We start from the raw sequence: 25,364 nt of genomic DNA, 5'->3' as shown, positions 1-25,364 counted from the left end.
TTGATATGAATACAAGACTGACTAAGAAGTTCTTAAAGTTTTGCAAAATATATAAAACCAATCATCAGAGCCTAGCTTTGATTGCTTTGGAATCCCAAGAGCCGATAGCTTGGAAGGCCTAAAAAATACAAATAATATCTCTCACTTTTACACTGTAGTCCTTGTCTCATTATTCCCCAAAGCAGGGAGCCACAGTGATCGCAGAAAGTGGGCACTTTGTAGTTGTGAACACTGAATTTGTGGGGAATGTTGATTCCAAATCTCTGTTCAGAATTCTGCAAAAAAATAAAAGACACAATGAGAGATAAGATTTCTGTAAACATTCAAAAAACTAACAATCTACCCCACCCCACCCCCAAATATCAATCATGACAATGCCACCTGGACATGACAGATCCCTGTGGTTTACATAGTGGAACTCTCTATATCTCCATTCTACTCACTGGTTTAACTGTGAAGTTACTGTGTGGTTTGTTTTTTTTAATTTTCCAGGAACAACTTGACCTTTTTCTTTTCATCTCTCCTAACCTCTGAATATTTTGCCTCAGAATTAAAATTTCCTCCTCTATTCTTCTTCAGAAAAAGTATTTAGCTGAATTCCAAGGGGCATTAGAGACAGTGCAGCACAACACCTCACCTCTCATTTTACAAATTACATAATTAAGCCCCAGGAGGTGGAAATGACTCTTCCAGGACTTCACAGATAGTAAGGAGGCTTGCCATCACAAATTTTCTTCAAAAAAATAACATCACAGCAGTAAACAGTATCTGGGGCATGTATTCCAGAAAATGGAATGGGGAAAGCATATATTAAGTGTTTACTGTGTGCAATACACTGGGAAGCAAAAAGAAAAATGGAGGCCCCTGCCCTCAAGGAGCTTACTTTCTAATGGGGAAACAGCACATACAGAAGGTTTCAGCTGCAAACCAGATGGAAACGTCCCATGGCACTTAGGATGCAGCAGCAAAGCAGATGGTAATGCCTTTTCTTTACAATCATAAAATGAATTTATCCTAAATTTACATTAACATTTCCATCTTATTTTGTTGCTTTGTTTGGGTTTTTGCCTGACATCAAGAGTTTTAGCAAAACTGAGAGGAAAACCCAAATTGATATGGTCCAAAAAACATGTCTCCAGGGTAAATAAAACTAAAAATAAGCTTTATGACATGATTTAGGGGTAATAATAACATATTCAGAGATGGCAAAATTTAAACTTAATTGCGTAAATTCTCCTTGAACTTTCAAATTTCTTTCTTTAAACTCTGGTTCATATGTCTAATTATAGTATTCAGTTCTTATCTGTGTATAGCATAAGAGTTGTTAAGCACCACAGAATTATACTTCCTAACAAAATCATGTCAATTGTCAAATTCCAGTAACTCTCCATCTGTTCACCTCTTCTAGATTTAAGAAACTATATCCTACCTAAACAATAGTCAAGAGGAAATAATAAGAGTGAATCATAAAATGTTAGAACTGGAATGTAGTTTAATACCTTCATTTTACTAAAGACAAAACTAAGACCCAAGGGCATTAAGTGAATTATCCCAAGGGCAAATAGTTAATGAAGGATCCAAGATTCAAATAAAGTTTTCTGGCTCCAAGTTCAACATTATTTCTACTAGGCCACAGTGACTATGCAATTTTCATCAGAGCATTAGCTATTATCACTAAAATTTAGTGAAAAGAACAAAACAAAGACTTTATGATACAGATCATCTCAGAAACATTCTTCCAGAACTCTGGTAATAAATTTGGGTGGAAGACAAATCTGAAGTAAGGACAAGTCACAGAGACAAACTGTTGTTGTTCAGTTGTTTCAGTTGTATCCAACTTTTCATGACCCCATTTGGGATTTTCTTGGCAAAGATAATGGAATGGTTTGCCATTTCTTTCTCCAGCTCATTTTACAGATGAGGAAACTGAGGCAAACAGGGTTAAGTGACTTGCTCAGGGTCACACAGCTAATATGTGTCTGGGGCTGGATTTGTACTCTGGTCTTCCTGACTCCAGGCCCAGAATTCTATTTACTGCACCACTTAGCTGCCCAAGATAAACAAATAATGAATTTAATTATCTTAAGCAGAGCCAAGTAAATACTAATACTGAAAGAATAACTTTGTAATAACATTCAAGGAAAGTCAATTTTATTGCATAATTATAATGAATCTTGGATAAGAGACTTTTCTCCTTACCTTTGCATCCGCTTTATTTACATTTTGGCAAGTACAGGCAGTAACTATCAGATGATGACAGCGCTTATGAACAACACAGGTGCAGACTATGAAATTAAAAAAAAAAGTATGCATTAGAAAAATGCACAACTTAAAATATAGTGGTAACTGAGTAAGTAAATGCTATTTCTAAACAATTCCAAGACAACAGCATGGAAAATCAATTATCAGCCCACGTGTAGCTATTTACTCAGTCTGGTGCTGATAACAACTGGGTCTCTCCAAATAATGTATGTATAATATACTTTTAGGTTTAATCTGCATTATTAACATTTTCCCCATTACTTTCTTAATTCTAGAAATCAACAAAACAATACATCAAGCCTTGATTTGTAGCCTTTGCTGAATCCCAAGGTGTAAGTGCTCCCATAGAAAATTTAAGTCAGTTCTATTGACCTGGCTCCAGTACATTCCTGAAAATCCCCTCCTCTTTACCCCCCAAAAAAGGCCAAAGAGAGAAAAAAAAACTAGTGGATTCCAAACTACTCATAGCAGCACTTTTTGTGATAGCTAAGAGTTGAATACAAAGTGACTGCCCATTGACTGGGAAATGGAGGCACAAGTTGTGGCAGGCAGATGTAACAGCATATAACAGTGCTGTAAGAAATGATGACCATGAAGAATTCAAAATGTGGGAAGAATTATATGAATGGATACATAGTAAAGTAAAAGCAGAACCAAAGAGAAAAAAAATAACAGCAAAACTTTAAATCAAACCTTATAATGACCAAGTTTGGTCCTAAAAAAAGATGGAAAAATGCTTCTCCCTTCTTTGCAGAGGTGAGGGAAAAAAGGTAAGGAACATGACATATACTATTGACCTTGATTAAATACTACTTAATTTTGCTCAATTGCTTTCTTTTTTTTTGTTCTTTGTTACAAGAGATGGTGTGCTGGGGGAGGGAGAAAAATGAAAGAGTAAATTTGGAAAGAAAGGTGATATAAAAAAAATCAGTGACTTCTTTCCCAAAATAAAAGGAATTTATCTAGATGAGGAGTGGGGAACCTGTGGCCTTGAGGTCCCATGTGGCCTCTAGGTCTTCAAGTGCATCATATGACCTAGACAGTTTCCCCACCCCTGATCTACATGTTTTGCTTATAAGATCATATTCATCAGAGCGTTTCCTTTCTATTCTCACTGTTATCATGCTAGTATTGGCAGGACTTTCTTGCTGTTGTGTTTGTCCTTTGTTCTTGAAGACGACCATGACATCAAGATGATGACATGACTTGCAGTTGACTGATTTGAGTGAGGGGGCCTGTGCAAGGTTACCAGCCTCACTTTCTTCTCCTGAGCCATCTGGGTCCAGTGACCTGATATTCATCAGTAAGCCTGAAGATGGCCCAGGAAGCAATGGGAGACCCTGGTCCTTTTAGGCTAAGGTCTTATCACATTCTCACTTTCAGTGAGATACACCCATTCAATGAATAGGCTTCTTTAATAGTTACTCAAGGGGTGACCCCTTTAATAATAAAAAAAAAATCAAACTGGGAGAGGAAGACCCTCAGGGTTCCTGGGTAAAAGAAAAACAGTTACTATTTAGTAATTACATTCACTCTGTGTGTGTTGTGTTTTGTTCTTCATTCTTTACCCCTCCCCTGAACTACAGCCCCCAAATGAGCCTCCTCTGCCTTCATCTATCTTTTATCCAATCTATCCTTTATACTGCTACAAAAATCTTACCTAACGAGTTCTGGCCAACTCAGAATGATACAATGAAACTAATTACGGTACCTCATGGCATTCATGCTACCTTTTCTTAACTGTTGCTAATTAGTTTGGATCTTCGAACAATAATTATATGAATTCATGTAAAAACTCAGTATCTTCATCTTGAAATTATCTCACATCTTTCTTAATTTTTTAGAACATTGACTTGAAAATGTGATTATACTTCCTGTCCCTGTATACTGTTGTTGTGGCTCTCATTGTTCAGTTACGTCTGACCCTTCATGACCAGATTTGTGCCTTTCTTGGCAGAGATGCTGGAATGGTTTGCCATTTCCTTCTCCAGCTCATTTTACAAATGAGGAAACTGAAGCAAACAAGGTTGAATGACTTGCTCAGGGTCACGCAGCTAGAAAGTATCTGAGGTCAGATCTGCTCAGGAAGACGAGTCTTCCTGATTCTAGGCTTGGCACACAATCCACTATGCCATCTAGAAGCCCTGGTTGCTGTATACAGTACACCACTATATATGTGGTCCTTATAATAGTATTACCACTAGCAACAAGGACACTAAAAGCCAAAATTTATCTTTGAGATAGAAGTATGTTGTTTATATTGACAGTGGTTTGTGTTATTTTTTTTAAAAGAATTAAGTTGGAAAAAGAACCCTGATATCTATAATGTAATCAACTGAATAATACGTATAAAGTTCAGAACTTTATTATGATTTTTATTTTCTTTTTTCTGAATTTAATGAGGAGGAAGAATGAGGGAGAGAAAGAAAGAAGAGGAGAGAAGAGAGAAAGAAGACAAAAAAGAGGGGGAGAAAAAAGAGGGAAGGAGGGAGAGAGAGAGAGGGAGAGTAGGCTGTTGAAGCATTTTTAAAAATGCACAGAAGAGAAAGAAGGAAGTTTAGTGAGACTGAGAGAAAGAAGTATAATAGCTTGGAAAGTGCCATTCTGAATTTATTATTTATTATATAATTTTCTTAAAAGCAAGCTATCCCTAATAAAGAATTGTCGCATCACATATAATCCTCTTTTCTGTTCTACTTTGTATTCTCTCTCTTTTCTTCTCGCCTTTCTTTTTTTCTCTCCCTCCTCTCCTCTCTTCTTTCTCTCCCCCTGTTCCTCCTCCTTATTAAATTCAGAAAAAATAAGATAAAAACCATAATAAAGTTCTGAACTTTATAATGATAGGTATCCTGACTCATGATCCTTGAAGAGTGAAATTTCCCTTTCCAATTGCTATCTAAAAAACCATAAAAATGAAATAAGCAAAGCAGAATCTTAGAATCTTTGCTAGACCTTAAAAAGAAGCTAAAAAATTGGAAAGACCATCTGTTCCAATACATTTATTTTCCAGATGAGGAAATTAAGGATTAAAGAGATTAAGAAGAGGAAGGACTGACCAGATTTCAGGACATAGAAATAGTTCAGTTCTAATTTGAGATATATTGTTTTGTTCACCATTGAAAAGGCAGACACTTAAATATATTATTTTTCTCTTTGCGCTGTTTTTTAACGCACCCATTTTTAATGATATTTCCTTACCTTGGCACTGATAGCCTTGTTTCCCAAATAATCCCCTGTTCAAGAAAAAGAAATATGATCAATCAAAAATGTCAACAGTAATCATCACATAATTAAAGTAATTAAAAGCAAACCTAAATTCTGTTTGCTGATTATTTACAAAGATTCATGATTCTATGGCAACAGCCACAACTACATGATTCCTGAGTTAGTGTTTGAAACCCTATTGCAAAGAAGCTAGGAGCTAATGGAGAATATAACAACTACTGTGATGAATTTTGGTAATTATATGTCAAAATATAACTCTATAAATCCCAAAGCTACAATTCTCACAGAAACAGAGTACCATCTATGCATGCACCCATTTGCTCTTTCATATTCTCTTACTTGTTTTCTCCTATAGTAAGTAAGTAGAGGCAGCTTCTTTCTCTCATGGTACTACGCTATCAAGGCCTTCAAAGGGAAAAGCAGAATTTAGCCAACCATGGTTTCAACTCTTATTTCTTAAGCTAAGACTCACATAAGTGTATATGTATGTGTGTATGTGCATATACATATATATGTAAATATGCCTGTTTAGACAGAGAAACTGCAAGAAAATGTTTTATTTCCTATTAGTAAATGACCATGTGTCGGAATTCCTCCAAATATGGAATAGTTACTATCTAGTTATAATTAATCTCTACCACCAATAAAGCTTCATTGTTTTTCTTGTAATGTCAGTATAAATAAACTGACCCACTTATACCCAGCTCCCCCGGGAGCATGTGACCACTAGCCTAGATTCACAAGACAGCTACTGCCCATAATTAATGGTGTAGTCTGTGGCCATGAAAGTTTCGTTCATAGGGATGAAACCTGTGACTCTCCTCGTTAGCGCTATGTTCTAAGGATCTGAGTTAATTTGTGATGGGAGTATATGACAGCAAACGTAAAATTAAATACGAATTTTTATACAAGCTGCTGAGAAATGAATAGAATTTGCTGGTTTGTTGACTCTCCAATTTAGATGCCTACTCAGAAAGAAAGAGTGAGGCTATGAATAAGGAAGACAGAGTGCAGCTAAGGAGACATAAATGGTTTTTCTCTTATAGAACTAAGAAAAGATCTACATGACTTGGTGGTAATTTTCTCTTTGGATACTTTGCTAATATATCATATACACACACAATGTCTCAAAAGTCTTAGTGCAGTTTTAAGCTAAAGCTAAAGCTAAACTCTAAATGCCCATTAAAGACGTGTAGACAAATATAATAATACGTGACTGAGCTATAAGAAATGATGAATATGAAAAATTCAGAGAAATAAAGGAAGACATATGAACTGATGCACAGAGAAGTAAAAGAAGTAAAAAAATAGCAACAAGAAGATGCTAAACTGAATGTAGTAATAACCAACCTTGATCCCAGAAAAAAATAAAAAGATGCAGAGAAAGCTTTAAGTTGCACTAAGACTTTTGGGACACTGTGAATATACACATGTATTTTTGTTCATACACGCAAATAAACATATATGTTTAAATCAAAGATGCATACATAATTGCCCACATTTATATAGTGCATTATAATTTACTAAGAGCATCCTCACAACAATTTTATAAGGTAAGTAGAAGTGATACCACCTTAGTGGAAGAATAACAGGGAAACTGTATTTCAGAGAGGTTAAGTAACTGTCATGAAGCTAGTAAGTGGCAGGTGTTTAACTTGAACACGTGATGTTGAGACTAGTTAGTACTTGTTTTACCATGTGGAACATTTCCCCAGTAGAACATAAGTCCTTTGCGGTTAGGGACTGTCCTATTTTTTTTGCCTTTGAATCCTTAGCACTCACTGGATCACAGGATTAGATCCAGAAGGTATCCTGAAGGTCATCTGTTCCAATGCCCTTGTTTTATAGACAAGAAAACTAAGGCCCAGGGAGCTTAAGGGTCTTGTTTCAAATCACAGAGGGAATTAAGAGGCAGTCAGGATTCCTGGGCCTCTGTCTCCAGATGCAGGATTTTGTCCACTGCACCATGATATAGGTACTTTACAAATGTCTGCTGAATTGAAAAAGACTAAAATCTGAAGAGTGGATAATGTTCCTCTGAAGGAAAAACAATTAGTAAATTTAATAGTGTTCTACTGTGAAGAATGATATGAACTCAAGTCAAGAGGCAGCAGAGTGCAACAGAGAGAACAGAGATCAGATAAGCTGGACTCAGTCCTGGCCCCATCACTTTCAAGCTATGTGACCTTGCCCAAATCATTTACTCTTGCTGAACGTCTTTCCTCATTCCTCATCTTAAAAATGGAGAGAATCAGACTTTTGGGGATCAAATGGGATACTGATCGTAAAGGACTTTGTGAATAGTAAAGCCTTTTATAAATATCTCCATAACTTGTCTGATCCTCACAACACTGTGGGGTAGGTATTATGAACACCATCTTACAGATGAGGAAACGGTAAATGCTCATGGTCAAAAAAGCTAGTCAGGGGTGGAATTTGAATCCCAACTCTCTTGACTCTAGGTATTGTGACAGTATTATTCATTCATACCTTGATTCAGGGGATAGCTAGATGGCTCAGTGGATAGAGCACTATACCTGGAGACAGGGAGACCTGAGTTCAAATCCAGCCCCAGACATTTATTAGCTGTGTGACCTTGGGCAAGTCTCTCTATTTGCCTTAATTGATTACTTTGGAGAAGGAAATGGCAAACTACTCCAGTATCTTTGCCAAGAGAACTCAAGGACAGTATGGTCCACAGGGTCACAAAGACTCAAACAGAACGGAATGACAGAATAACTCTCAGTCAGATGCTACACTGTACTATACTCGTTCCTAATGTTAATGCGTAAAAATGCTACTTTGACCCAACCAATCACTGTCCACAAAGTTTTAAGTTAAGCACATCTGCAAAAATTAAAATAGGTTATAATTTTCTCATTAACACTAATGCCTGGGTACAAACTGACCCTAAATGCACCAGGGGCAGAAGAAACATAGACTTGGAATAAGGAAGATATTATTTCAAATCCTATCAAAACCTTAATCAGCTGTGTGACTTTAGGCAAGTCACTTAACTCCTGTGAGTCTCCCTTTTCTCATCTATAAAATGGGGAGAATAATAGCACCTCCCCTCCCAGGGCTGTTGTGGAGACCAAATGAGATAATGTGTGTAAATGCTCTTCAAACTGTTTCAGTTGTGTCTGACTCTGTGACCCCATTTGGGGTTTTCTTTTGGCAAAGATACTGAAGTGGTTTGCCATTTCCTTCCCCAGCTCATTTTACAGCTGTGAAAACTGAGGCAAAGAGGGTTAAGTGACTTGCCCAGGGTCACACAACTAATAAGTGTCTGAGACCAGATTTGAACCTGGGTCTTCTTGACTCCAGGCCCAGAGCTCTATCTACTGCAACCACCTAGCTGTCCCAAACATATATAAAGTACTCTATAAATCTTGTATACACATTAGCTATTATCATTATTATTAAACCATTAGATTTGGGAAGAAACACTTAAATAGGACTCTGATGAATTTCATTAAGTGTTCCTACTTTTAGACAATGACTTAAATGGTCTTTTGCTGTAATACATGTATGAGCAGAAAGAGATCATTCTCTCTCTCTCTTTCTCTCTCTCTTTCTCTCTCTCTCTCTCTCTCTCTCTCTCTCTCTCTCTCTCTCTCTCTCTCTCTCTCTCTCTCTCTCCCTCTCCCTCTCCCTCTCCCTCTCCCTCTCCCTCTCCCTCTCCCTCTCCCTCTCCCTCTTCCTCTCTCTCTATCTCATTATACTTTCTATGCCTGTGTTTATAATGCAGTAGCTCACTAAAAGAGTTTTCTATGAGCTCAGCTGATTTACAAGGCAGACTTGCTTTCTAAACACCCTTGAGCTATGATGAGTGGTGATGGCTTCCTGGAGGTAATAATAATCCTTTTACCTCTAAACAGAGATACCAAAACTGGAGATTAGAGGATGATTGTTGATGGAGGTTAAGTTACATAGACCACGGAAGCTCCCTCTACAACTTAATTGTCTTAAAATTGCGTTGAGAGGTTAAGTCATGTTCCCAGGGTCATGAAGCTTGCAGTATGTCAGAGATGAGACTTGGGCCCAGGTATTCTTGACTCTGAGGCTGGCTTTGTATCACGAAATGAAGTAAAAAAAAAACAACCATAATTCCTTTTGCCTACTATATCAATGAAGAAGTACTCATAGAATTCAATACATACCTACAAATTCACATTAAGAAATTGTCAACTCCTAATTACTCAGGATCTGATTATCCAACTTGTAGATAATCCAGGCCCTTTGCTTCTTTTCCTCTCTCTCACTTCTGATCACTTGCTTTCTATCCATCTTATGATATAATAGCATCTCCCGCAGAGAAAAGGAAAAGAAAGAAGAATACATGAAACATACCCCTGTAGTCCCTACTGCTAGGTAGGATGAGGCTGGTGGATGACTTGAGCTCAGGAGTTCTGAGCTGCAGTAGGATGCAAAGGTGTGCTGGTAAATGTTAACAACTCTCTCCAAAAGACAAAAGTAGGAGCAATATACTTTAAGTTTTATCTTCTTTAACATTTTCTCCATCATTTTCTTAAGTTTTTTTAAACAATCAACAAAACAATAAACCAAGCCATGATATGTGACATTTATGAATTTTCAAGGTATAAATGCTCTCACACTGAAAATTTTCAGTATATCCCTTGGTTAAAGCCAAAAAGATATATACAATAAGTCTAGCACCAATATGATGAGACCCTGGGAGCCTAGGGTGACTAGGCTGCCTAAGAGTCAACAAACCCAGGTGAGGAAAACCAAATGGGTCAAAGCTTCCATGTTAATCAATACTGGCTGTATTTCCAGGGAAGCAAGGAAGGAAGGAAGGAAGGAAGGAAGGAAGGAAGGAAGGAAGGAAGGAAGGAGGAAGGAAGGAAGAGAGGGAGGAAGAGAGGGAGGGAGAGAAGAAGAGAGAAAGGGAAAGAGGGAGAAGGAAGAAAAATAGAAGAGGGAAAAGAAGAAGGGACTTACATCAGGGAATTTTGATACTTGTTTGCAGCTCTGGTAAAAGGTTTGAGAGTACAAGTTTGACACTATTGACGAAAATGAAATTCCCAGGTTACTAAAAAAAAACTCCTAAATTAACCATTCTATCCTTGTATTACACAAGCAGAATAAAGAGTTGGTTCTATAAAGTCAGAACTGATAAGGAAAAAGGTACAGAGGAGGCAGTGGAGGAATCATACCATATAAACTCCTTGCAATGTGAACAGTAGGTAGGTTGTCTCAGATATGTTGCCATAAACTTATGCCCATTAATTTGATGAACTCGTCTTCGCATAGCTCTTTGGCGCTTCCGAGTAAAATGTTTGAAGATTCTGTCTCTCTGGAGAGTTGCTGTACATTGGGAAGATGAATGAGGAAAAGAAATACGTAACGATGGATTTGCAAAGTTGCATATGAATTACAAACTATTTTGAATTTATAAAAATGCATGTCATTCTTTAAGATTAAAAAACACAGTGTTTCCTTTGTTACTGAACTGCAATAATTTATATTTATGACTCTACAGCTATCTCTCCATAATGGCACTAATCATTTGTGACAGTCACAATATAACAAAATTTGTTGTTGGGTGTTGATCTTCAAAGCAAGATATCGTGAACCACACTAATAAATACATGAACGACCCTAAAAACAACAATAATAATGAAAGATTAGTTATGTCAAAGGAGGTGACTGAAATTCTAGCTTCTCTACAAACCTGAAAAGTGGCCAGGACAGATAAGATCCACTATTATCTCCTCAAATGCCTCACAGTGGTGCATTAATTATTAACAAGGCACTTTACCAGCTTCCTCTTAGAGGTAAGCCTGATCTCTCCTTTCTTAACAGAAAATGTGTGTGTGGGTTCGTCCTTTGTTGCTGAAGAAGACCATGCCATCAGAGAAATAGTGACATGACTTGCACTTGACTTTGTTTTGAGTGAGGGAGGGCTGTGCAGGTCACCAGCCTCACCTCTCCTCCAGAGTCATCTGAATCCAGTGACCAGACATTCATCAGGATGACTAGAGATGATCCAGGATGAGGCAATTGGGGTTAAGTGACTTGCCCAAGGTCACACAGCTAGTGAGTGTCAAGTGTCTGAGGTGAGATTTGAACTCAGATCCTCCTGACTCCTGCACTGGTGCTCTATCCACTGCACCACCTAGCTTCTCCTAACAGAAAGTATCTATTACCAAAGATGAAAATACCAGTGATCTCTCCAAATATAGGCTAATTACATGTTTATGTAATTTATACAAAGTTTATTGACTGACTGACACTCAGAGCCTGTACCATAAAAAAAAAAAATCTATAAATGCTTACAACAAATAAGACACTGACTTAGGAGCAAAAAAAAAGTGTGTCAAAAAATTCCATACATATAAAGAATAACTGTGTACTTGAAAATTACTGAACAAGCTGCCCTAAAACACTGTACCCTTTACACTGCCTTTATTGATTATTCTTGTGTTTCTAACTCAATTCTCTACTCATGACTTCTTTATGAATGACAAACATGTAATACAGACCCACATATAGTAATAATGCCAGTATATTTGACATCCACATGGTAAACTGTTTACTTTTAAAAGATGACATTAACACAGCACTATCAAGGCCAATTCATATAAAATATCATATTTTTCAGGGAGAAAGCTTAAGCCCATTGTAATTCTGCATAACCTTAAATACATCATCATCTCTCCTAAATAGAATTACTGATGGCTTTCCAATTAAAAGAGTTGAACCAACTGATTTAAATAGGTAACATCAAGTTTTATGACTTCACTGAAAAAAGTACACTAAAAATGTTCATTAATGTCATCTCATGGACTCCTTCTCCAATGATATATTAACATGTCATTTGGACTTGCTAAGTATAAAATTCTTAATGTACACCAAGGAAAGAGAGAGATTGAAGGTTTTGAGCTTGATGTCAAGAGATCATGATGAACCCATGTTCTAGATAAGACATTTGGAGCATAGAGATATTAAGGGAAAGACTGCAGTTGAATATATTTAGAGAAATCAAAGCTGAATACGAAGAAGACACTGAACTAATGAACACTGACTCAACGCTAGTCTTAATGAAGACATTTAGATTAGTAAAACAGACTCTAACAGATTAAAAAAAAATTCTAACAAAAACTCACAAAATATTAACAATCCATAGAACCCAACATCCTATAGCTATAGTAAATATTGTATATATGTATGTAAATATATATACACATACATACACATACATATATGTGTGTGTGTGTGTATATATATATATATATATATATATATATCAGCTATAAAAAGATGAACACTTCAGGAAGAATGTAGTTATAGATATAGACAGCTACTCTGAGACCACAACAAAGCTACAGAAATACATTTTGAATAAGCAGACATAACCCCTGAGTGAAACCAAAGGATGATAAAAGGTATAAGCCAATGGATTTCAAAGTAACTATAAATGTCTATGAAATGACTATGAAATGAAAGAATTCAAAAGCGTGGAAGCTATGTGAACTCAATAATATTTCAGGTGCAAACATGTGGCTGTCATGTGGTTTGTTTATGAAAATGAAAGGAATCATGATGGCAATTCAGAACCAGGTCATTAATACCAGAAATTATAGAAAATAGCTATCTATATCCTAAGAATCCTGAATTTATTAATCAAAGTAGATTATGCATAGAAGATAATGAGTATTTGGTACGATGATACAAACTGTGTAACAGTATGCTTCAGGATTTAACAATTTAGCAGCACTTACCAAATACCTATCAGCATGTGACCTGGTGACTAGAATTACATATCAGAAGGTTGAGAAATCTTTCCACAGAATGACAGGCAACAAAATCCAATACTGTGATATTACAGATCTCAAAACACCCTAGCCAGTCAATAAACTGTACTCAAAACTGCCCATTATCACAGACTTGCCTAAACAGAATACTGATGCATAAAAACTTAAGAGTAATACTTTTCACCTATTTGTTAAGCCATTCTCCAACTTACAGACATCTATTTAGTTTCCAATTCTCCGCTATTGTCAAAATTTCTGCTATAAATATCTTGGTATATGTATATATATACGCACACACATACACACATACATACATATATATGTATACATACACAAACACACACACATATAGGCTTTCTTCTTATCTATAGCCTCTTTATGATATATGCCTAACAGTGGAGTCTCTGCATCAAAGAGTTTGGACATATCAGTCACTTTATTTGCATAATTCCAAATTGCTTTCAAAAATGGTTCCACTACTAACTGTACCAACAATGCACTAGTGTTCTTCTCTTTCCATGTCTTCTCTTCTGTCATTTTTGTAAATTTCCATTGTGTAAAGTGACACCTCAGTTGTTTTGATTGACACTTCTCTTAGTAGTGGTGATGTGGGGCATTCTTTCACACTGTTAAGAATTCACAATTCTTTTGAGAACCATTTGTTCATATACTTCAACCACTTTTCTATTGGGTATTGGTTTTGAGTCATATATCTATGTATCCATAGACACATAGATATTTATCTATCTACATATCTGTTAATCATTTATATGTCTTAGATACCAATCCCATCAGAGAAATGTGATAAAGATTTTCTCCCATTCAACAACTTCAAGAACAATAAATATTTTAACATTTTACCATGCCAAATACTCACAATCTTTAAGCTTCAATGGAAAGAAAAAAATTTAAATACAGACATTTAACAAAGGACATCAAAATCATGTGGGAACAGAATAAGCAACATGTCTTCCCTGTTAATCTTCCTTATTATTAGAGTTATATCAAAGAAGCATTCAGTGAGACTATAGAGGATGCATTTATATCCTAATATTTTTATTTAGTTACAAAAACCAGTGATTTTGCCCATTTGTGGAACAGCAAATAGAACATTAAATATAAAAGAACAACTGGAGGACAGCAACTTGTCTTAGAACCATTTCTATTTGAATGTCATGAAAAGGATGAGAATGAAACAATAATGATGTTTGTGATGATAGTAACAAAAATAATAACTGGTTTTTATACTGGATCTGCAAAGCTCCTTACATTGTCTCCTTTGACCTTCAAAATAAACCTGTAGGTTAGTGCTATCATTCTTCCCATTTTCTAGATGAAGGACTTTTATTAAGCTTGGACAGCTTGAATGTTTTGCCCAGAGACACAGCTAATTAGTGTGTTAAGTGGTCTTCAAATGCAATTGTCCTCGCCTCCCCACCAGAACTCTAGCCACTACACCACGAGGCCTCTTACCAATGACTGAGGCAGGAACACTGAAGTATACTAGGTCCAGCTGTCTAGAATCTACAATATATCTAAAGGGTATATAGTTCAATCCCCTGTCTCATCTATCCCCAGAAAATATATGAAGCAACTTGCCTACAGTTCAAACATCTAGGGCACGAAGAAAGGGTAAAATGGGAACAAAATAGCCTGAGTCACCAGCAGCATCCATGTCTGCTTCCCATGTTGTATAATTAGCAGCAGCACCAGCCCCCTCCCACAATGCGAGTCTATTCCTTTGGATCCTGTGACAGCTACAGCAATATATTGTAGGACAGGGGCACATGCACACAGAGGTGCCTTCTAGTCTCTGGAGCAACATTTAGTCAAAGTGTGGCAGCTGCCACGCTATCAGTCAGCTCTGTCCTTTGCCAGACATTGAGTGGTAGCAGTGGCTGACTAAAAATCCAGCCTACAAAATCAGTCTATGGGCTGTTCCAGCTGTTGCAAAACTCCTTTTATTTTTTGAGCGGGGAAAGCTACTGCTGCAGTTGCATGCAAAACAGCAATCTTCTATCATTTTGCAGTGAACTTGAAGATTTTTTTTTTCTTTGCTCTCTTCCCACATGGGTTTTCTGTAAGGAAGGTCAGAAAAGATGTCTGAGAACTCAGTTGCCTCCCACTGGATACCTAACAGGGGCACTGCGATACTTCTCAACGTGTTGTTCTTGGCTCCCATATTGACAGAAAGGTGACTGCCCTTGGATCAATCAATCAACATTTATTAAGTACCTACTATGGGTCAGGTCCTGTGCTAAGTGCTAGAGATGCAAAAAGAGGCAAAAGACAGACCTTGCGCTCAAGAATTACAATCTAATGGGGAAGACAACATGCAAATAATTTTATATTTGTATGTATATACATATATAGTAAGCTACATACAGGATAAATAAACAGAGGGAAGGCATTGGAATTAAGAGGGGTTGGGAAAGGTTTCCTGTAGAAGGTGGGATTTTAATTGAGATTTAAAGGAAGAGGGAGGTCAACAGTCTTACTAAAGGATGGAGGGCATTCCAGGCATGGGCGGCAGACAGAGAAAATACTTGGAGGCAAGAGATAGAGAGTCTTCTTTGTGGAACAGCAAGGAGGCTAGTGTCACTGGATCAAAGAGCATATGTTGGGGAAGTTTATGAAGGTCTTTGAATGCCAAATAGAGCATTTATTTTTTATTTGATCCTGGAGGTCATAGGGAACCAATGGAGTTTACTGAGTGGGGATGGCTGGGGTATGACATGGTGGGATCTGTGCTTTAGGAAAATCACATTAGAGGCTGGATGGATTGGAGCAGGGAGAGACTCAGGCAGGAAGAAAGCCCAGCAAGCTACTGCAATAATCCAGGTATGCGGTGATGAGGGCCTGCTTCAGAGAAGTGACAGTGTCAGAGGATAGAAAAGGGGAATGTATGAGAGGCACTGAAAAGAGGAAACCAACAGACCTTGTCCACAGCTTGGATATGACTGAGAGACAGTAAAGAAACCAAGACGGTTCCTAGATTGTGAGCCTGAGGGATTGTTAGAAAACTTGAGTTCAAATCCAGCCTCAGACACTTACCAGCTATACAGCAAGTCACTAAACATCTCTCAGTCTTGGCTTCCTTTTGTGTAAAATTGAAATAATAATAGCACTTTCTCGAGGGGGTCATTGTGAGAATCAAATGAGATAATATTTGTAAAACCTTCTGGAAGCCTTGGAGTGCCATGTGAATGCCAGCTATTATTAAAAACCCATGTTAGAACATTGAAAATTAAATCATCTCTATGCCATGATCATGCGGTGGAGCAGATCTTTAGAGAAGGATCTTTGAAAGTTAGTATAAAATTTTCAAAGACTTTCTTTTTTTTGTACTATTTTATACTATATATACTTTATACTACTATACTATTTTATACTATTTTCCATGATTGTCTTTCATTTAAAAAATGAAACAAATATGGAAACATCTTACATGATAATATTCCTTAGCCTTAAATGTAGTTCAAATTTATTCAAATGAAAGAAAGGTTACGTATTAAAAAGTATGAACAGAACAGAAAAAAATGGCCCTAGAAATGCATTCTGGTCCCTGGCACTGATTCTTCAGCTCCTCTGTGGATCACAGTGGGCAGTATCCTCATTGTTTATACCACTCATTTAGGTCAGAGTTAAGAAAACTAAATATTTAATTCTGTTGTGTCAAACCCAATAGGACTTGAAAAATTGGTTAGATCACATTTCTCTCAAGTACATGACATCACAATCCGACTTGTTTTGTGGCTGAAACTGGTATTTCAACTTTTGTACCCAAAGTATACTTAGAGCAATAGGTAAACAGGAAAATCAATTGGTATGAAGAGCTTATATGAGGCCACATTCCAATCTCAAGATGCTGTATGTGCTGGCTACTTGTGTCCCTCACTAGGAACTGGTTATTACAAGCCATTGATAATTTTGAAATCAAATTCAGAATTCCATCCAAAACTTGATTTTGAGCTTATGTTTCCCAACGATATTCAGAAAATAGTATTAAGGCCACAGAAAATATCTAAGTTGCAGAGGAAAGTTTCTGTGGCAGCAACATAATCTTATACTCATAACACCCTTCGATTAATGCAGGCCTTCGTAGACTAGCTTAAATTTCTTCTTAAAAATCAAGCAAAAAAAGTCCTAGTTGCTTCATGCTCTGAATATATCTTGCTGAAATCTGCTTGAATTCAAAGTGTCACATTCTTTAGATTATATATTTAGATAGTTCTAGGATATTTTGCCATTAGCCAACAGTCAATCAATAAGCATTTAATGCACAAACACCTAATAGGTGCCAGGCACTGTGCTAGTAGGTCCTTGGAATACAATGATAAAAGTGAAACAATCCCTGTCTACAAGGAGCTTATTCTAGTTGAAAAAACAACATATGTATGTATACGTGTATGTACTATGTGTATACATAAATTTACATACAAAGTCATTCCATAATAGTCATGCATTTATCTTTCATGACTTCAAGCATTTGTGTGATTTTATTAGCAACCTCATGTTCACTTTTGTGTTGGTAACTGCACATTCATATCTAAACACAGTAGAGAAAAAATGAGAGGCATGATGCATGCAAGTTTGTGGAGCGGCTAGTACCCTAGAAGGCGTTTCACTGGTCTTGTTGGTCTATATCACTTGGTCTACACCACTGTAAAGAGCTCCCAGAGCATTCATTGCATATTTTCATTCTTTGTCTGTAAAACTCAAGTTGTGTGTAGTAATTATACCTCCAAAGTGAAGTCCAAGTCCTTTGGGCACTAGGGTGATGTTGAAACTCAGTCTCAGCATCTTCCAACAGCAGGGACTAAAGTCTCAGCAATATCTCCCTTGGTTTTCAGAGGGTGGCCAAGGCAGGGAGGTTTACAGTAGTATAATATACAGTATAATGCCCTCACACTGACATCTGACACAGCAGAAGGAAAGATTCAGGATGAAAAATGTTTTAGCTTTTTCTTTGCTATACAGTATTTATGGTACTGTAGATTTCGTGAAAAGTGAATATTGTCTGAAATCAATTTTTTAAAATTGCAATTTTAGCACAAAAGGTCACAGAATTCTAGGGAATTACTAGTGAGAAAAAATGTTTTGCATGTTATCAATTTTATTTTGTGTACTGTATTTTATGGGCTATTTCATGGTTAGTGTTAGGAAAAGTGTACATTATCAGAGTTAACGTTTTGTTAAAAAGAATTGTATGAAGAAAAATATATTTTTGGCAATATCTAGGGAAATATTAGTTTTTGGTGATCATGGGGACCTATTTTCTATAGGTTCAATGTATCAACATTTTGACTTTCACAACGTTTTCTAAGAATATGACCCCTACAAAAGTAGAGAATTGACTCTGTATACAAACACATATTAAGTAGAAGCAAGGTAACTGGCCTTGAAAGCACTAGTACACGCTGTAGATGGATGATTAGCTGAACCTAGAATTGAACAGGAAGAGGAGAGTGGGCAGAATTGCATTTGGCAACTTGCTCCATGCTTTTGATGAAGCCAAGGTTCTCCTTGGAATAAAGGTTCATCTTTTTAACACCAGTATTCCTTCATTAACAATACTTGAGTTTCTAAAGAAGTAGATTACCCAAAGGACAATAGAGGGGCATGTTGAGTGTAAATAGGCTGCGATATGTAATCAACAAATTAACAAATGATGACACAAAAGATACCATCAAGAGAGATGTAGGAATAGAGAAGATAGGTCAGCCATGCCCAAAAGCAAGGGTAACTGATGGACAACTAGTATGCTCCACTTGTATTCATATGATGTCAGGAGATCTGGAGAAAGACAGCAGAATGAATAGACTGTCTTTGGATAATCTGAGGCCTTGACCAAAAATGGAAGAGGATGAGAAGGAAGAATTTCAAATTATATTCCATCTCTGAACCCAATTCCTTTTCACATGGAAACCTTTTTTTTTGTATGTGTTCTGTGTGTAGAGAAATGCTCTTTTGGGGGAATGTTTAAGCCCAGAATAATTAAAAAAACTCAAAACAACAACTACTTTGTCTGTTCATCCTGCCAGTGCTAAAACCACCTAATTATGCTGCAGCTAGTCCATGACACTACAACATCTCTACATGAATAGGAGCTTGAAGAAAAGCTTTACTAAATCCAGGAGACAGAGAATTACAGAATAGGGCGAAGTCACTGAATGTGACTGACTTTATATATGACACCTGCTCAAGCCAAGTAGTAACCACTGCCTAAACCTGGCTAGCCAGTTATCCTTGTTATTATTCAGTTGGTTCAGTCAGGTCTGACTCTTGGGGACCCCATTTGAGGTTTTCTTGGCTGATATTGGAGTGATTTGCCATTTCCTTCTCTAGCTCATTTCACAGATGAGGAAACTGAGACAAACAGGGTTAAGTAACTTGCCCTGGGGAGGGGGTCACACAGCTAGTAAGTATCTGAGATCAGATTTGAACTCAGGAAGATAAGTTTTCCAGACTCCAGGCCCAGCACTTTATCCACTGTGCCACCTAGCTGATCATACAGGATCATAGGATCCTACATTTAGAGCTGGAAGGGACTTTAGAGGCCACTTAGATGGGAATCAATGAATCAGTATTACCTTGTTTCACAAGAACTGGGTCACAGGACTCAACTTTATAAACAAATGTTAATTCTAATTTAATTTTAATTTAAGGACATAATTCTTTTAAAAAAATTTTTTTTTCAATTAAGAAGCATTAATTTTCTCTCATCCAATGGAACAAAAAGGAGATTATAACCTTAAGACTCCATTTCATTCAGCAAGCTCCTCCTCCCCCTCCTATTCTGATTACATTTCAGGGTGACAAGCTCGTAACCCAAGAAGTTATCTGAAAATTTACAAAAGTTTGCATATGATAACACTACGCACAGTGCCCAGCACTTGGTGAAAGCTTAGTAAATGCTTGTTGACTGACTGAATAAACATGAGCCTTCTAAATATGGTAATGTTATTTATAAAAGAAGTTTCCTTGTTGGCAAGAAAGCTACCTGACTTTATAAAGAACTCCCAGCCCATGACAGGAATCATATAACCTTCTTGTTTACAACATGCTTTATAATATATATAGCTGAAGAAAGAGAACTCAGTTTCTCACTTCCTTTGGATAACCTTTTGAACTTCTATTTACCACAAAGAACAGACCTGGAATCTGGCATGCTCTCTAAGTCCACATTTAGCAGCCAATGAAATGAATATCTAACAATTAAATGGTTATCTTTTAAAAGTTATTAAACTGCGTTTTGGTTATAATAAATATTAAAATGATCTGTCCACACGAAAAAACATTAATGACGATTTCAGGGGGGAAAAAAGAGGGAAGAAATTGGCATGAAGTACAGAGATGTGCGTTCAGATCATGCCCCTGACAATTACTAGAGTCTATGATCATGAGTAAGTTGCCCTCTTTGAGTTCTTGCTTCCTCATCTGTAAAATGGAAATAATAACACCTCTGGGTCCTACCCCACTAGTTTGTTGTAAGGACAAATAGGCTAATACAGGGGTGGAGAATCCGCGGCCTCAAGGCCTCATGTGGCCCTCTAGGTCCTCAAGTGGGGCCCTTTGACTGAACCTAAACTTCACGAACAAATCCCCTTAATAAAAGGATTTGCCAGTTGAAAGGTGGCACCAGAGGACCTAGAAGGCCACACATGGCCTCAAGGCCACAGGTTCCCCACCCCTGGGCTAATAGGAGCTTTGTGCAAAGCTTATAGAGATAGATGTTGGTTAATAATATTTTTAAAAAATATTAAAATAAATGAAATGACTAGTTGCATGAAAGCAGAGACAGGCAGGTCTCTATCTCTGTGACTCCCAAAGGTTGCCCCTTCTTCCCAGCACAGAACTGTTCACATACAGTAAGCACGTAAACATATTTTTTTGGAGCAAATGCATATCAGTAGTAACTTAGAAGGAGGGTAAAACAGTTTTGAGAAATCAGTTTTCCCACAAAGGGAGGAGGGTATCCTTTTTTGTTTTAGAACAAAACAGCCCATCTCAGTGCCCCAGGTTTCACTCAGCACCAGGGCTTTACTTCCAGCCTCAAGTTCACTTTTCTCCCTAATAATATCCCTACACAAACAACCTGTCCAACTGACATCTTTTTCAAGACACACATGTTTCCTGCTTAAAATCTCAAAGAACCCTACCTCCTCTCTCCTGTTTATTTAAATTCTCTTGGTTATTTTTTTCCTGTGTTACTAGAAAAATTCAGGCCTACTAGGCAAAAAGGTTATATGTTGCATAAACGTTCACTTCTACTACAAACAGCGTCAGCAATAGAACGTGAGTGCTGGTGTTTGTTTAAGATGCTCATTTGATCTTAGTACGAACCACTTTCAAAGCTATTACATGATTGTATATTTATATATAAATTCAAAATGGACTTGAAAATGCCCTTTCTGGAAGAAAAAAAACTTGCTTCACTGTACAACCAGATTTCCTGTAAAACTAATGGTGTTTTGGCCTCTAGCCAATTATTTCTGTTCTAGGGAAAACATCAATATAATGAACTAAAGGAGACAGCTTCCTTTCGGTGAATTTCATCTGCTTTATACAAACTCTGCTATTTATTCAAGGGACAAATCCAACATGTGTCTTTCGCAACTTGCCTTTTTCCCTTTTAACCAAGAAAGAAAATAAAAGATGAAAAAAATTAAATAAGTAAGTTTGCTACTCCATAAGCAACTCTAGTTAAAGGTTTGGCAGGGGAGAAGTTGAAACTTCTGGGTAAAAATGTTATCCATTTTATCATCCTTCCTGTCCCTTTCCTATGACTATGAATAATCCAGGCTGAGCTCTTGAATTAAGGTTTCTCATCTCTTATAAACCTGTGTCATAGATCTCGATGAGAAACAGAACATTCAGTCCATCACCTAAACTGTTTATCATCAGCTCGCCAAAATATCCAGAATACAGCTTTTTACTGTTCATTTAAGGCATTACATAGCAAAGCTTAAGTGCTGCATTCAACCAAAAGGCAAGTCATGGAATGAAATGATATGTAGGAGGTAATCGGTTTAGTATTTCCAAGTGAAATAATTATAGTCTCTGTGAAAAAAGAATAGTCCCTAAAAACCGCAAGCTTAACTTCTAAACTGAAGAAACTTTACCTGAAGTAGAAGATTTTTACCTTTTTAATCAAATGCATAAACGCTGATATTATCCACAAGAACTTAATTTTGCAGCCTTCAATGTTATGTCTTCAGAACCTAAATAAGAGCCTGGTACCTGTGTACCTAAAGATTCTACTAGATCTTTAAGACTTGCTTATATCAGTTGGAAATGCAGACTTTTAATGATCTCTAAACTTCCCAACTTAGAACCCCTCGTTTGAGAAGTGGAGAAGTCCGAGACAATGCTCAGAACCAGATGCATGATCCTTGATGGAGAAATCAAATTTCTGAATATTTCTGATGAAGTGTGAAGTTGTTACTGGAATAAGATGGCACTTGTGACAAAGTAAACTAATACAGTCCAAAGCAGAGGCTTTGTGAACTCTAAAAATTATATACATACACAGAAAAATGTCAGTGTATTGCTATTAGATGAATAATTTTTTGTAATAGCAATTAGGAAGCTTTTGAATAAATTACAAACTGTTATTGATACTAATAATAGCAATTAGCCTGCTAGACTTGGAGTCAGGAAGACCTGACCTCAAATTCAGCCTCAGATACTTACTAGCTGTGTGACCCTGGCAGGTCACTCAACCTCTGTATGCCTCAGTTTCCTCATATGTAAAATGGGGATAATAATAGCACCTGCCTCCCAGGGTTGTTACGAAGATAAAATGATATCTTTAAGGTTTGTTTTGCAAACCTTAAAGCACTGTGTAAATGCTGCTTATTATTAATAATATCCCTCACTCCTGGACAGAATGGAATATCTTACCATCAGGTCTGTTTCACTACTATCAGATTTCAGGGTTGAACTTACACTGTCCAAGGACAATAAAGTGAAACATCTCTTCATCCAAAAATCATAACCTCTGAAAGTCTGTCGGTCGACAAACATTTATTAAGCACCTACTATTTGTTAGGTACTGTGCTAGGCTCTGTGAATATAAATAAAAACAAAAACAATTCCTATATTCAAAAAATTTATAATAGTGGTGGAGGTTGGGAGCTGGGAGGGATTGATGGAGAATTCCAAAGAAATCCAAAATTGGTGTAGTTGGTGGAAAATCAGGATAAAAACTTTACTGACTACCTTCATTAAATGGTGGCCTTGGAATGCATGACCTTGCCCTCTAGTCAAAGGGTTTAATCAAAATGGCAGAGGTTATTGATAAAATGTGAGCATCAGGCAGATTTAATCTTGCAGTATAATGATATTTCCCAGTGACGAGTTTTCTGGGGAGGAAGGGCATGATGGAGAGATCCGAAGAAGTCCAAAAGCAATGCAGGACCACAGTCTTTTCTGCTTTCTCTTTTTTCTCTTTGGTATCCCTTCTTTGCACCCTTCCCCTGTAATCAGTCATGAACAGTGATTTCAGAGACTCATATAAATGAGGGCAACGTGAGAATTCAGCTAAGGTAATTCACGACCTATGATCTCAAGCTTTTGAGAGAGGCACAGGTTCAAAATTCAAAAGACTTGTTTAGGTGTTCCCTCCCTGCTTCCATTTTCCTACTGTAGTTGTCAGGAACCTTTGAAGTCATGTTTATCCCATTATGCTTATCTTTCCACTTCTACTTCAAGACCAAGTGATTTTTTTTCTTGTTGAGGCTCTCAGTCTAACTCATTTTGGCTTCTAATAGGAATAATTTTGGGGTGGGAATGTGGTGAAGTGGATAGGGTACTCGGCCTGGGGTCAGGAAGACTCAACTCCATGAGTTCAAATTGTCACTTAACCCTGTTTGCCTCAGTTTCCTCATCTGCAAAATGAGTTACAGGAGGAAATGGCAAATCACTCCAGTATCCTTGCCAAGAAAACTCAAAATGGGGTCACAAAGAATTGGACATGACTGAAAATGACTGAACAATAAGAAAGAATAACTTCCAAAGCAGCCAAATCCCATTCTAACTTGGGGTCTATTCTCTTTACTTCCATTGTCAGGAATTTTGTTTTCTACCTGTCTTCTCTACATTGTCTTGTTCTTGGTCCTCAAAGAAGTCAAGGGGTAAGAGTCCCAGTAGTAAACAAATATGGAGGAAGGGATGGGAAACAGGCACCTTATGAACCTCCAGTTTAACTGAACAAGACGCAGGAGGAATGACATGTTGATATGCACATCTACATCTACACACATATATACTACAATGAGCTTTGAGCAGAAATATATCAAACTCAACAGTGAAAATAGGAAGGGACAGGGAGAGGTGAGGGTAGAGTTTAAAAGGTAGAACAGAATTGGGGAAGGGAAAAGTAAAAAAACAAACAAAAAATCCCAAGACAAACAAGAGACTCCAATTTCAGAGAGTGGATCATAGAAAGAATGAGTGAGAACCAAAAGTCAAAAACTGGGCCTGAAGAGAGGGAGAAGAGAGGGGCAAAAGTGGGCCATTTCAATGGTAAAATATTAGCATTCAGATTTCTTCTCTTTTTTTCAAATACTTCTGCTTTGCAAAGAGAAAAGCAAAGCTAAAGGTATAATAGGTTATAGACCACAATAAACAATTAACATTCGTAACGGTTACTATGAATGTATTGTTAATGTATTTTTGCTTCTTAATGGGCAGATCTTTTCCATCTATTAATAGGCCCATGTGACCTGCTTGAGTCACATGGAAGCCTAAGTTACATGAGTCTGTGATGGGACGAGCTTCCCAAATGGGTAGATCAGGAAGGGAGCAGAGCTAAGAGGAAAGTGGACACAGCAGTTAGAGCTGAGGGAGAGAGAGGAAGCAGACAGGGTGCTATGAGTGCTCATTTGCGGGAAGACCCTAGCAGGAGGAAGGCTTGGGGATGGTGTTACCCTCTGCATTGTTATTGTGTATAGATTTCTTTGTTGCTATGATGGATTTGGTTTTCTGGTGTTGGGATTCAGCTTTCTGGTGTATGAATAAATGTTTTGGTTCTGTCTTCCATGTGGGTAGTCCATTGTACTTTGCAATTCAAAATTACGACAGCATATTCAT

The 25,364-nt window shown here is 37.2% G+C and overlaps 1 protein-coding gene across 1 annotated transcript in view; it reads right to left on the bottom strand.

Annotated features, from left to right (window-relative positions):
* Positions 1-25,364, bottom strand: part of PRKCH (protein kinase C eta) — a 278,008-nt gene that overhangs the window by 129,964 nt on the left and 122,680 nt on the right. The window contains exons 3-6 of the mRNA XM_072629398.1: positions 10,668-10,818; positions 5,461-5,495; positions 2,200-2,285; positions 146-275 (exon numbers count right to left, since the gene is read on the bottom strand). Of these exons, the coding sequence (XP_072485499.1) occupies positions 146-275; positions 2,200-2,285; positions 5,461-5,495; positions 10,668-10,818 (402 nt within the window). The remainder of the gene's footprint in view (positions 1-145; positions 276-2,199; positions 2,286-5,460; positions 5,496-10,667; positions 10,819-25,364) is intronic.

This window comes from Notamacropus eugenii, chromosome 1 (genome assembly GCF_028372415.1).
Source record: "Notamacropus eugenii isolate mMacEug1 chromosome 1, mMacEug1.pri_v2, whole genome shotgun sequence".
In the NCBI taxonomy this organism is placed as follows: Eukaryota; Metazoa; Chordata; class Mammalia; order Diprotodontia; family Macropodidae; genus Notamacropus; species Notamacropus eugenii.
This window is presented reverse-complemented; position numbering and strand designations above follow the sequence as displayed.